Below are 13176 nucleotides of genomic sequence, written 5' to 3' on the forward strand. Positions count from 1 at the left end.
GGTCCTTGGTTGTGGAACTGGAAAGTGCAAAAGTAAGTTTGTAAATATAAAAAATTATCCTAAATAATGCTTGGAACAATTCCTCATAGAAATGTTGTGAGAGAATATTAAACCAGGTAGAGGTAAAAACACGGTGTTCAGATCTTTTTCTTTTTGGAAAAGTGTTGGAAATGCTCTTGATAGTCAAAGTGTAAACAGCAGTCCCATTGTTATTAACAAAACTTTGATTCAACATTTGTTAAAACCCATTTCAGGTGCAGAGGAGCTATTTAAAAGTTCCTGCAAATTTGTAATGGTGCTGTTTCAGTTATTACTTCTTAGGTGGTTCGCATAGTTTTAATTTTTATTCTCTTCAGCTGCGATTCCATTTTCTAAACCATCTCAACTAAAAAAGGGCTTTATATTAAGGCTCCTTCAGCTGGGATTACTTAACATTATATTTCATTTAGGTTAAAAAAAAATATACAGAAAAAAATTACCCAGATTATATTTATGCGATGTGAATATTTGCATAATCACCGGATGAGGTAAATTCTCATTTTAAACAGGTGGATGTGCGCGGAACGACTAAAACATTGCGTAGAAAACGCGATGAGTGAAAATATTTTGGGATTTATGTGATATATATATATTTTTTTTAATTCAAGATTTATAAATCAAATTCTTTATTTGTTAGTTGTTGTTAACAAACATCAAATCAGTCTAAAGTGCAGCCTTCGATTTTAATGCTTGGAAATTTTTCCATTCTTCATGTTTCACCTGCTTTGTACTTAATTTCGCTGTTTCACACATTCCTTCCCTTCCCTTCTCTCATGTCAAAAGAGGATTTTCTTTTCATGACAGGTATGTATTGGTGGTTCAATTTTTGTGTGACGCTACATTTTTTTTTCTTTTACTTTTCTGTAAAAGTACACTATCAAATACAATATAAACATCAAGTCATTACTTCGGGAATCACGAATAATCATGCGTCTGGAAATACTGTACTGTAAAACACTGAGAAAACAGTAATGAAGAGTGAATCTGTTGATATTGTTTTTATAATGAAATGAAACATGAGTTGTAGTTTAAAATTTAGCACACAAAACAAACACAGAAATCGTTGTTTTACTTAAAGTACTTCTTAATACGAGCGATGAAACGTCTCGCACTTTTCAGTCAGTCCACATCTGATATTTTTGTTGAGCAGAAAGTTAATGACTTCCATTGCACTGAACCAAAAAAACTCTAGCACACAAATGACAAAACTGTATTGCGTTTCTAGACTGCACCAATTAAAGAAGCGGGCCTTCTCACTGTTAAAACATCACAATGCCACGTCCCTGATGCTGTGAGTAGAATTAGAGTCTGCATCTTCAATGATCATGCTTCCTGGTCTTTCCAGGTATTGGAAAGGAGCTTGAGGTATCTTTTCAAGAATGTAGTAGTCCATGGGCAGTGCATTGATATCACTTAGGGATCGGGCTCGACGAAGAGGACCCTGCTTCTTATTCTTCAGCCTTTCTAAACTTTGGGTACAGTATGCAGGGAGCGTATCTTGAATGACGGAGTGGCGAATGGAAGGAGGTGGTGGAGTGTAATCGTCCCAACCACTGCGAACACCAGGGTATGAAGGGAAAATATCCGATTGCGTTTCACCTGCAAATCCCCTCACGACATCAGGACGATTCCTCATTTTCCACGAGAGAAATTCGTTGAAAGACGATGCATCAAACTCGCTGCCTCCAGCGTTCCAATAATAACAAGAAGGCGTTACGCCGTTCGGAGTCACTGGTCTGCTGCCAAGTACTGGCGTTCGTGGGTTGGACCATGTCGATGACTGTCTCTCCGGAAGATTGACGGAATTGAAGGATCGACTTCGACTTAAACGGGACGGATGAGACGAGGTCATGAAAAGCAGTTCTGATTCTTGAGAGTGGGAGGATCGGAAAACAAATTCTTGATTCACGTGACCGTTGCTGGCCTGGTGAGAATCCTTACTGGTAGAGGTATCGACTTCGGTAAATAGCGAACCCTGCAGTTAAGATTAGAAACGATTAGACATATGGCAGTACTAAAAACATGCGAAACACTTGAATAATAAACAAAAAAAAAAGTGAAGTTGAAGTTTATTTCATGTTTTTATTGAAATACAACTAATTAAACTTTAATCATAGTGGCTCTTGAAGGTGCAACTGCAATTTAATATGTGACTAACTGAGTCTATTATTGCTAGATTAGGAATTTTTTTCTCACTACTGCATACACGTTGAATTGAAGGCTGACAAATTTTCCATTCCAAAACTTGTCTTATTCACTCCCAGATGAAAATTCAGTTATCATGCCGATCTATTCAATTTTTTTTAGTTCTGCCCGAATTTAAAATCACACACACACACACACACACACACACACACACACACACACACACACACACACACACACACACACACACACACAACAGACTTAAACTCGGCTATTCACATAGTTTATACGTGGGGTCTGCGTTTAAAATTACGTGTCCTTTTCCAAAAATCCGCCCCCTTTCCGAACCCTGTTAAGTTTCAAAACTCGCTATATCTGGCCAGTGGCATGCTCTCTTTGCTGACATTCCGTATGGTTTCTTCCCTAACACTCGTGTTAATGGTTAACTTGTCGACATCGTCCTACGTATGTGATATTATTTTTATTTATTATTTTTTTATTTTTTGTAAGAATAGTTATTCTGATCAGAGGCGCCTCCGTAGCCAGGAGCAGTAGTGCGTACCACACGCTTCTTGATTAGACCGGGGTTCGAGCCCGTGACCACCAAATACGGAGGATGGGGAAGGTCACGGAATGACCACCGCATATCCCCAGCCCGGATAAAGGGTGAGGATTGACGTTAGGAAGGGCATCCGGCCGTAAAAATTTCATACCAAAACAATAAAAAAACGCTGATTCCATATATATATATGGGGTCAGGCTTGTAAGAATATTACCGTTTCTGTATCACGTGGATCTGAACATACGGGTGAGTAAATCTATACCGCACACTGACCACTCGCTGCAGTCGTAATAGCGACATGCAAGACCTATTCCTTGTCCAGGGTCTGGGGAAAGAAGAGTACAATTAAGATATTTTAGCACACGTAGCGTATAATGAGCAGAGTCATCATTTTGTTGAACTAGTAGTCGTCAAGAACACCAAGGTTGTTCAGTTAAGCAACAAACAAGATGAACAACATCAAATAAGCGTGTTGATTAGCAGAATGGTAAAGGGTGTTTAGAGTCGTGCTGCTTCATATCATAGTATGCGGAGGTTTATGCTGATGTTCTTCATAATGATAGGTTTCGATATCATCAGGATCTTCTATAAAGCACACATTAGTCACTAACGATTATTAGCATTCCATATTTCTGAAATGCCTCTCCACATACTGCGTATACGGATAATCCTGCTTCTCACTTAGTACCTCAGGAGCGTTGTTCTCATTGGACAACCCCGAGTCGCCATACAAGTTTCAGTTCGCCGCAATGCAACCTGTTTTGCTGTTATCATATCATTGTATCTCTAAGGCTGCTGAATTATGTTAATAATATAACTAGATTATTAAATTAAAAAGGGATTGGGGGACAAGGACATTTAGACCATTCAGTATAAAACTAGTAGTGATGATAAAAGTAACTGCAATTTCAAGCACACTTGAGCCTCTATCTAGTTATAAAGGGAAAATTGATTAGTTCATTAATCTCTCTCTCTCTCTCTCTCTCTCTCTCTCTCTCTCTCTCTCTCTCTCTAAAACATACACACCCACACGCTCTTATAAAGAATAGGAACAGCCAGTTAACATATTTTCGCGAAGATGCGTAACCAGTCTCATAATCGTGTCAGGAGATAACCTTAAATTTACTGAATAAGCAATTTGATCTCTCTCTCTCTCTCTCTCTCTCTCTCTCTCTCTCTCTCTCTCTCTTTTGTTCTTCTTCCTCTCCAAACAGGATAGCTATCACCTTTTTCGAGTCATCTCGCTATTGATTTTGGCCTGCTGAGAGAACGAGTAGAGAGACTCCTTCGTCCAGAACCTTTACAGTATCGTACAGGTTCAGAACTTAGTTTAATGTTATTCTACCTTTCGGCAGTTAATAACAGTGCTTAAGCTCAAGTCCAGTGTATCCACTCCATCACAATCCATTTGATGTAACGAAAAATTATAGGATTAAAAGTTAAACACCGGATATTAAACTATAATGAAATCTTCTTCGTCTACCTCAAGGTAGGGCAGCTTCATCCTCGTAACAGTATAGGAAGAAAATAACATGACAAAAGAATATACTGCATTTTGTTGTCAAGGATTTAAGTAAGTTTTAAATATGCTGCAATGCTGTGCCTGCTTAAAATCCTGTTTCTTTTTTTATACCCTTTGTTTAGAATTGAATATCTGAATTGGAAATAAAATGTCTTGTTATTCAAAAGAAACTCCAACTAGGGAACCTTTTTTTTTTTTTTAAACCTAAAATTTCTACCGAACAAGAAATAAACTAGAATTCTTTGCTTCTTGTTATAAAGAAAGCGGTTTATTTTAATAGCATGTGGGTTTAAAATATAAAAATAAACTTTTATATTTTAAAATATTAAAATATAAAAGATAACATAATAAAAATAGTATGCACTACCGACCATCGCCTAACCCCTTCACTTACACATAGCCTATAGTCACAATAAATCATATTGCTTTGTGTATTCTGTCACAGGCGAGAGTAGCATGGTTTTTTCTACCGGAAACTCGGGTTTTTTTGTCCAGCAAACATAAAATCGACCACAGAACACACGCAATTTACAGACAGTAAACACGGAGCAATATGGCTTTAGTCGCTGATGCTCCTAAAACCCAACAACAGGGTATGGTCATGTTATTGAAACACTTTGTTAGTGTGCCGCCAAGGCCTTTGGCCCATATGCATTTATTCCAAAGGGCATAATTTTGACCTATGCCTTTTGTTTTTGAGTCAAACTTTAAAATTCATATAAAATTAGTATAAACATATTAAAACTCATTAACATGAAATTACCTTAAGTCGAGAACTCATGATTTCGCCTTTCACTAGTGAATAATACACAGCGTTATCTACTGGCCCGGGTTGACATTCCTACCGCGTGGAGGTGGATGTCTACTCTCTACTGCTCTCTCAAAATCGTCTCTTAAATACTTTCTCAACAAATACTGAAGAAGCCCTATACTTAGCTTTAGCGTAAAATAACTATTTTAATGTGTCCGATGTTAAAGTGAAGGTCTCCCGCTCAAGAGATGAACGTAAGTTCTCGTAATAGGGAGAATGGGGCATGACATGGACACTATTTTCCATCGCCCCGCAGAAACACAGACCTGATTCCGTCAAGCCGAGCTGACTCAACCTAGACCTTAGGCGATGCCCCGTCAGTAGAAAACAAGCTCTAAGGCCGAACTGCAGCCACGGTCTGATCTTATAATCTACAGTTGAGACAGAGGGCACGAAGGCGAATGTTTCCCTTCTTTTATCAGAATCCTGCCATTTATGTTTTAACTCATCATTTATCCTCCTCTTCTCAACTGCAATCTGCTGTCGACCCAGCACCGCCCCACCTTCCGGGCACAACTGAACGCTTCAGTAGGGATACGGCTTCTTAAACAGTACACGAGGCCTGCACGGACTATCAACAAGTTCCCCGGCATATTTCCTGCTAGTATTTGTACACAGTCAGTCGAACTGTGACAAGCCCAGAAGAGTGACCTTTGTGTTGATAAAAGGTGTTTCTTATTATCGACAATCCAACATACTTATACCAAGCTCTAACTGCGTAGGTGATAATGGGTACAAAAGCACATTCATATAATAAGTTGAAAGCACGGTCTTTTATACCCCACTTCACTCTCCAGAGCATGGCATGTATATAGAAGTTTAACTTTTTGTTTTAAGTACTTCACATATTCTGTAAAATACAATCGCTCCTCCAAACACAAACCCAGATATCTGACGCACCTCACATACTTCAAATAGATATCCCAAATTCTCACAAGTGTTGGTCTTGTCACTCAACTTTCCTTTCAACAGCATTGTAACAAATTGAGGAAAGATGGATGTGCGAAGGTTTGCCTTCAGCCAGCGGGTGGTTGATTGTTGGAGCACACCTCCATCTGTTATCATGAAAGTGGGTAGCTTGAATAAATTCAAGGAAGAACTAGACAAAGTATTGGAGGGAATGGGCAGGTGATGTTGAAAGTTTTTTTTTTTTTTTTTTTGCTCATTTTTTATAAACTTTATTTCTTTCATCACTACCGAGCATCTCTTAACCCATCTAATTACACATCACCTATATTCACAATATGGGTGATGTGTAAGTGGACACGCTATTATTAACCATATACATCTTTTGTGAGATTTATATCTTGTGTGATATGCTTGTTTGAAGAATTTTAATTCCGTGTTTTTCAGGATATCAGACAGCTGTTGACCAATGCTCTGTAATTGGTGCATTTCAATTGACTTTAAGCACCAGTGAATTATTCTGCGGATCATCATCATCACAGAATGCCGGTTTGGCACACTAAAATACTGTCTGTGAAGTGTCCTTGATAATCCCCTAAACCTTCAGATGAGTTTCTTACCTATTTAGAATAACCGCATTTCATTTACCAAAGTACTTACCAACTGTAGATTCTCCAGCCTCCTTAACACTGCTTTCTCTCTCTTCCACGTGCCATGAAGCAGATGAATGCACACGATACAGAGTACCTATTTGGAAAGTGGGAGAAGTAAATTCAATAATTTAAGCTAATCAATTTATTCAATACATTAAAAAAACTGCAATTATAGCATCACATTAATACATTTCCCATAGTCTCATTCACAATAGTTTTAATCGTAATTGTAAAATCATTCTAATCGATGATTTTTTTCATATTTTATGTATTTTCAAAAGTATTCAAGATAGCGGTGTTTTCCTAGGAGGCGGGTGGATGTGGTTTATTCGCAAAATGAATCAAGAGCGAGCTAACTTTTGACAGCCGTAAACTTGCTGGGAAAAGTTTCAACAAGTTGATAGTAACAGAGAACTAATATTTTTCTCCACTCCTTCAAAATAATCATTTCAGTTGTGCACTCAAAGGGAGGATGCGAAGTTTTACATTGATCCACCTATTTCAGCTCATCCTATAGATATTTCATAGAATTGAAGTCAGGACCTTGCCCTAATTGTCAATTCGCAAAAGCTGCTCTTCTCCGACCAGGGTTCCTTTGTGGAGCTTCACACTTGACTATGCAGGACAACTAACTTCCACAGAATGGCAACATAACTGTAGGGGTGGAATAGTAGATTTAAGAATCCGCAGAGGGCCTCAGAATTTAGAGGCTTGGAAAATTATTATATTTCATTTGTAATATTTTTTAATTACAAATGAAATATAATAATTTTTTTGCTATAGGATGGCTTCTTTCGACCAACTCTCCTAGTCCAACGCGTTAACGATTAATTTGTAACAACGATATGATATTTCTAAAATTATTAAACGTCTTCCCCACTGTCAGAACAGCAGCGGACCAACCCCATGGTATCACTATTGGACGTCCAACTCAACTCCAGGCTCCAAACACTACCCCCCCCCCTGCCAGTAAGGAAAACATCACGTCCAAACATTAAAACTAAATTTAAAATTAAAATTAATTTTTTTTTTTAAATGGCGTAAAAAAGCTTAGCTGCATATAGAGCAATATTCTCTTCCTTCCTTAAGTTGGACTAAGGCTTTAGTCCAACTTAAATGAGGGAATGTTATTGCAATTTACTTTGTTCATTTGGATTTTTTTGTTTATTTGCATTTATATTGTTATTTTTATTGTTATTTTCATCATTTAGCATCATATTATTTATAATACCATTACATTCATATAACGTTTATATTTCCCAGGCTAAAGTTAGTTTACATTTGCTAGCTTGGTAACCTGATCCATATACACCTAATTGCCTACAGATTAACAACATTTAATTAAATAAAATCGATCAATATATATATGTTTACCTCCCCCTGCAGAGTGACACTTTGCAAACATTCCTGCAGCTTCCAGTCTGGATTACATTATGGTCTAATTCTTGGAAAAACATCCCGAGAAGCAATGCAACTGGATGGGAAAAAAATTAATTACAGTAAACCCTCGATTTAACGGGGAGAAGGGGTGTCCGTTAATGCTGAAAGTCAGTTAAATAGATGTAACCTGGGGGGAGCATTTTTTATTGTTCTTAATGTAATTTTTTCATGTGTTTTCTACTCCCCTCTGTAGAACATATGTAGAGCTATCAACATTGTATTTTAAAGAAAAATGTTGCAATTTGGCCTTTGATTTACGGATATCAGAAACAGTTTGTGTTTTTTTACGCCGTAAATTTCACAAACACGTGCTACTGAGACGCCTTGTTCTAATTTCTCAATTAGCTCTAATTTCTGGGCCACATTTAAGTTCATACGCTTTCTTTTAACTCCTCTATCACTTGATGCCATTTTAAATTGTAAGGAATGAAAAATTATTTAATAAAAAAGTCACAATTCAGTAATCACAGAAACACTCTGTATACAACCTGACCGCACGATAGCTTGAGGCAGACTGAGACCGAAACAAAGCGAGTCGGGAGACCTGCAGTTTAGTGTCCCGAGTCACGTTCAGCTCGCAAGTCACCACCTGCTCTTATCTGTAATCTGGGAAAACGGCTATTTGAACACGTTTTCAGAAAGAATAAAAAACAATTTCCTGATTTGATTATAAAAATAAAAGTAGGTAATTATCAAAACAATAATGGAAATAGATAATTATTATTAAATTTTAATTAATAACAACACTGAAGTTTTGTATAACCTAAAAATAATAATATTATTTGTCGAGTCCGTTAAATCAAGGGTTTACTGTAATTAAAAAAAATAGATAACTTGCAACTTTATGAACGTTTTGTTACTGTCCAGCAAGTATCATGAGACATTTGTTAGAATTCTCAACTTTAATGATTTATAATTGATTACAGTGACGAAACTACCACAGCTCTATCAACCCGTGGGGGACGAGGAGTAAGGGACCCGATGACTGTTTGATATAATTGTTAAATATCACGTGAGGAGCATCCTGAAATCTGGCGGAGAGCCCAGAATCTTACTATTTAATTAGAAGAGTCATTTTTACTCAGGAGGGTGTTTGGAACATCACTTACGGTTGTGGTAGTTGTTTTAAGTAAGCTATTGTTATTTTTTTCTTAAACTCTTCAAGGTCCTACACAATATTGTGCCAATGTGTTGTGTGTGTGTTCATAAGTTGGCTTGTAAGTTGTGCTGACTGTAGTTCCGATTGAGGCCTTTAAGAATTCCGCCAGTTTCCGATGGAATTTGAACTAATCCTTTTTGAACAGCTGACAAAGTGGCGAATTTAAATAAAGCTATAATGTGAAGATTGCGTGTATGCCATCACTGTTTATCAATTTCGTAGGATAAAAAATCCGATTAGGGAAGGAAAATCGTGTGCCCCTCGTCCGGAACCGTCCACGATATGGGAAAAACCTGAAATTGTTATTTTAACGGTAATGGAGCCTATCCCTCAATCCATATATATCTATCTTGTCTGTAGAAGTTCTTTCTTACTATGATTTGCATGTTGTGCAGGCTGAAAAAATCCGGAATAACTCACTGAGGAAACTCTACTCCCTGTCTGAGGTCGACTAACTACAGCCTTCATTGAAAAGAACTTCAGAAGCTCCTATCATCGACAGAAATCAACCCCCCCTTCTCTCTAGACGAGTACGGAGGAGAGGGAAGAAAAAAGAAAAACGTGTGTGTATATACGCACACACAAGCAGATAGAAATTACTTACATTAAGCACTGCCCTGCAGACATAGAATACGAACTCCGCTAGTCCATGTGCAGTACTTAATCCCTAAAGGAAAAGAAAAACAATAAATACAGGAGAAACGATAAATGCATCACCATCCTAATTACTGCTATAGTCCAAAGTGAAGTATATTTTATTTGGAAACAAGTAAAAAAATAAATTAAATAAATAAATAAATCCAGTTGTACAAGCTAAATGATTGTGACTAAATATATTTTGGTCATATTTATATTTATCAATAATTATGCAGTTTTCATATCGCATCGCAAATTTTATTTTTAGTATCGCCATACTAGCCCATCCAAAAATAAAATTTGCAATATCCACAAACAAAAAATAAATAAAGTAAATAAAATAAAAACCTTACTTGTGGGTTCTTGCTATTGATCCTAAAATAAATTTCTGCTTTATGAATAATCCCATAACTTTGGTTCAGTAGTTCACTGTTGGGAAATCAGTCTTTAACGTCTCTCTTATAACCCTTCGGAGCAATATGGCCTTAGTTGCTAATGCTCCTAAAAACCAACCAAAACAAACAAAACAATAACCCTTGACCTTGAAGTACGTCTTGGGGAATTCCGGTTTCCCACCGACAACCAAGTGAGAAAGGACGCCGATACCCATGGAACATGAAAGCAGTAATGAGTTAAAATGGGTTGTCACGATATTGTTTCATGAAGGCAGCGGCTCTTAAACTTTAGTAACCTAGGCAAGAGCGTCGCACGGTGTCTTGAGTACCGGCCTTCAGACAAACTATCTCACTGGGCCGGATCGTTTCTTCTAATTTGGACTAATTCCAAACCCCCTTCACAGTATGGTACCCAGGGAAGCTGACCGTTAATCCCCCCCTACATTTCTAGATCTAAGAAACTCCCAATCTTTCAGTTTTTAAATGTTTATAAGAAATTTCCGATATTATTCCGGACCCTCTCCTATTTCTGCAAATTCACAGGAGACTACGAGCTACAATTTGAGAAACTCTCCAGTACAGTATTTAGGCCTGACGTAGCCGAGTGGTCAAGTACAAGTAAGCAGCAGCACACTCTCTTTGAGTGGTCTGTGGTTCAAGCTTGCATGACTACTAGATAAATGATTCTATTCATGATTTATTACAAACTCCTCCGACCTGGTGGCCATGCTGGAGTATAACATTAAACAGTGCCGTAAACAGGGCATGATAAGTTTGCTCCGCCGCCCCAGCCAGTGGTTCTTAATGGAGTTAGAGAAAACACTCAAAATAATTTAATTTATAATTCATTGGGAAAATATGAAGATATTATCATCTAAATCATTTATTATAAAAACCTGAAAGGTTTTTATAATAAATGATTTAGATGATAATGTAATAAAAAATTTAATAGATTATTTTAACCGGGGATAATCCTTAGCTGAAAACTCTCATTAACAAATCAGTAGCACAGCCTGCCTCTAGCTCTTATATAAAAACTACAAGCTTTTTGGATAACAACTTTATAATTATTACTTTGTTTTTATTTTATTTTATTTTATAATAATAATTACTTTGACAATTTAACTAATATTACATTGTTTAATGCAAATGCCTCATTACTACATGGTTGAATTTTAAGACAAACCGAAGTTTGTGCATTAGGCATCACTATTATAACATCTCATATTGTAAAATCTGTAGTGCATCCATGAAGATGGATAGACTGCTGCCATGAAGGGTTGTGCCTGGTCGGGAAACAATTTCCAGATAACCTGTAGCATTCAAATGTTGCTCCACTATAACCTGTAGCATTCAAATGTTGCTCCACTATAACCTGTAGCATCGAGGGGATGGGGGGAGCACAACGAAAACACTCCACACACCATTACACCCTGCACTGTTGAACCTGGCAGGAGGAGTTCACGGACTGAAGCTATTTTCGCCGTATTCTAGTCCTCCCATCAGCAGAAACTCAGAACAGACATTTTTCCAGCCTCCAGTGTTGGTGTTCCTGAGCTTACTATAACCTTACTTTTTTTTTTTTTTCCCACTGACAGGAGTGGTTTGGTCGTTTGGCTGCGATATCCCATCCATGACCAGGTTGTTATGACGAGTTGTGCGTTCTGAAATGCCTCTTTGGTTATCACTGTTATACTAAGTTGTTATTTGGCTGACTATAGCCTTTCTTTTATCCTGCACAAGTCTTATCAGCCTCTGTTGGCCTCTCGCATCAAAGAGATATTTCCGACCCCATGATCGCCATGTGCTGGATGTTATTTGGTTATTGGACCACTCTCGATATATCCGAAACAGAATCGTACGTCATACGTCGGGACTCGAACTCAGGTCTTTTCCACCCGGTGTAGGGAGAACACCGGGTGGAAAAGACCTGACAAGGGCCCGAGAAAAGGAAGAACTGATATTCAATAAATACAGTACAATAAAGTTCAAGTCAGCGTAAACGGTAGCGAGTACCACTCTCATTTTATAGCACTACCATATTGTATATAATTCATTTGGTGACTACCAATGAACGTAAACTACAGAGCAATTTTGTTTTTTTATTCGCCTGAAGAACATAAAATATTGTTTAGAAACAAGAATTAACACTTGAACTATATTTATCAGTACTGGGAAATTCATTCAGCAACATGTTCAGTGCATCCTCAAGTTTATCAGTAATGTGTCGCAGTCGGAGTGTGAAGTTGCGAAGAACATGCTCCAGTGTTTTTCCGACATTGAAAATATTTCATCTTCGATCGCTTTCTTCAGAGAAGAATTGTTCTACAAGTCTTGTGAAACACTGCATCTTTGAGGTGACCCCAGAGATAAAAATCACATGGTTTAAATCAGGTGACATTGGATGCCACGCCTGTCCTTTGTTACGGATTTCAAGATAGTGGTTAAAAGCTACCTTGTCAAAAATTTCATCCATGAACTCCAGGACGACTCCTGCAGTATGGGACCTGGCACCATCCTGTTGAAACCAGTTGTCATCAATGTCAATGCCATATCCATACAATAAAGGTACAAAATTGTCCCTAATGACACTGAGGAAGATGTTATTTGTGATGATTCTATCAACAAACAAAAAAATGCCAAACGCAGAGTGAACACCATACAGTGACTTATGCATTTGCTTAATGGATTCTCCGAAGCTCAAAATCTTGCCTTTCGCTTATTCACATACCCGCCTAAATAAAAGTGCACTTCGTCAGAAAACCAAAGTTCACACAAACTCTTCCCTTGGATTCGTCAACCCTCTCTGGCTTTCTTAATAACGGTCAGCCTGTATGACTTTCTTTCCTCTAAATTTTAGACTCTAAAACACTGCCCGTTTATCTACTAACATCATTACCGTTTGGTT

General features: G+C 37.6%; 1 protein-coding gene across 1 annotated transcript in view; it reads right to left on the reverse strand.

Moving 5' to 3' along the window:
• Positions 1-718: 718 nt before the first annotated feature.
• Positions 719-13176, reverse strand: part of Rcd6 (Reduction in Cnn dots 6) — a 73632-nt gene continuing 61174 nt past the window's right edge. The window contains exons 5-7 of the mRNA XM_090390356.1: positions 9842-9904; positions 6646-6732; positions 719-2014 (exon numbers count right to left, since the gene is read on the reverse strand). Coding sequence (XP_090246482.1) covers positions 1307-2014; positions 6646-6732; positions 9842-9904 — 858 coding nt within the window. The 3' untranslated portion in view covers positions 719-1306. The remainder of the gene's footprint in view (positions 2015-6645; positions 6733-9841; positions 9905-13176) is intronic.

The sequence above is a fragment of the Mastigoproctus giganteus genome, chromosome 2 (assembly GCF_048544385.1).
Source record: "Mastigoproctus giganteus isolate SK-2022 chromosome 2, ASM4854438v1, whole genome shotgun sequence".
In the NCBI taxonomy this organism is placed as follows: domain Eukaryota; kingdom Metazoa; phylum Arthropoda; class Arachnida; order Uropygi; family Thelyphonidae; genus Mastigoproctus; species Mastigoproctus giganteus.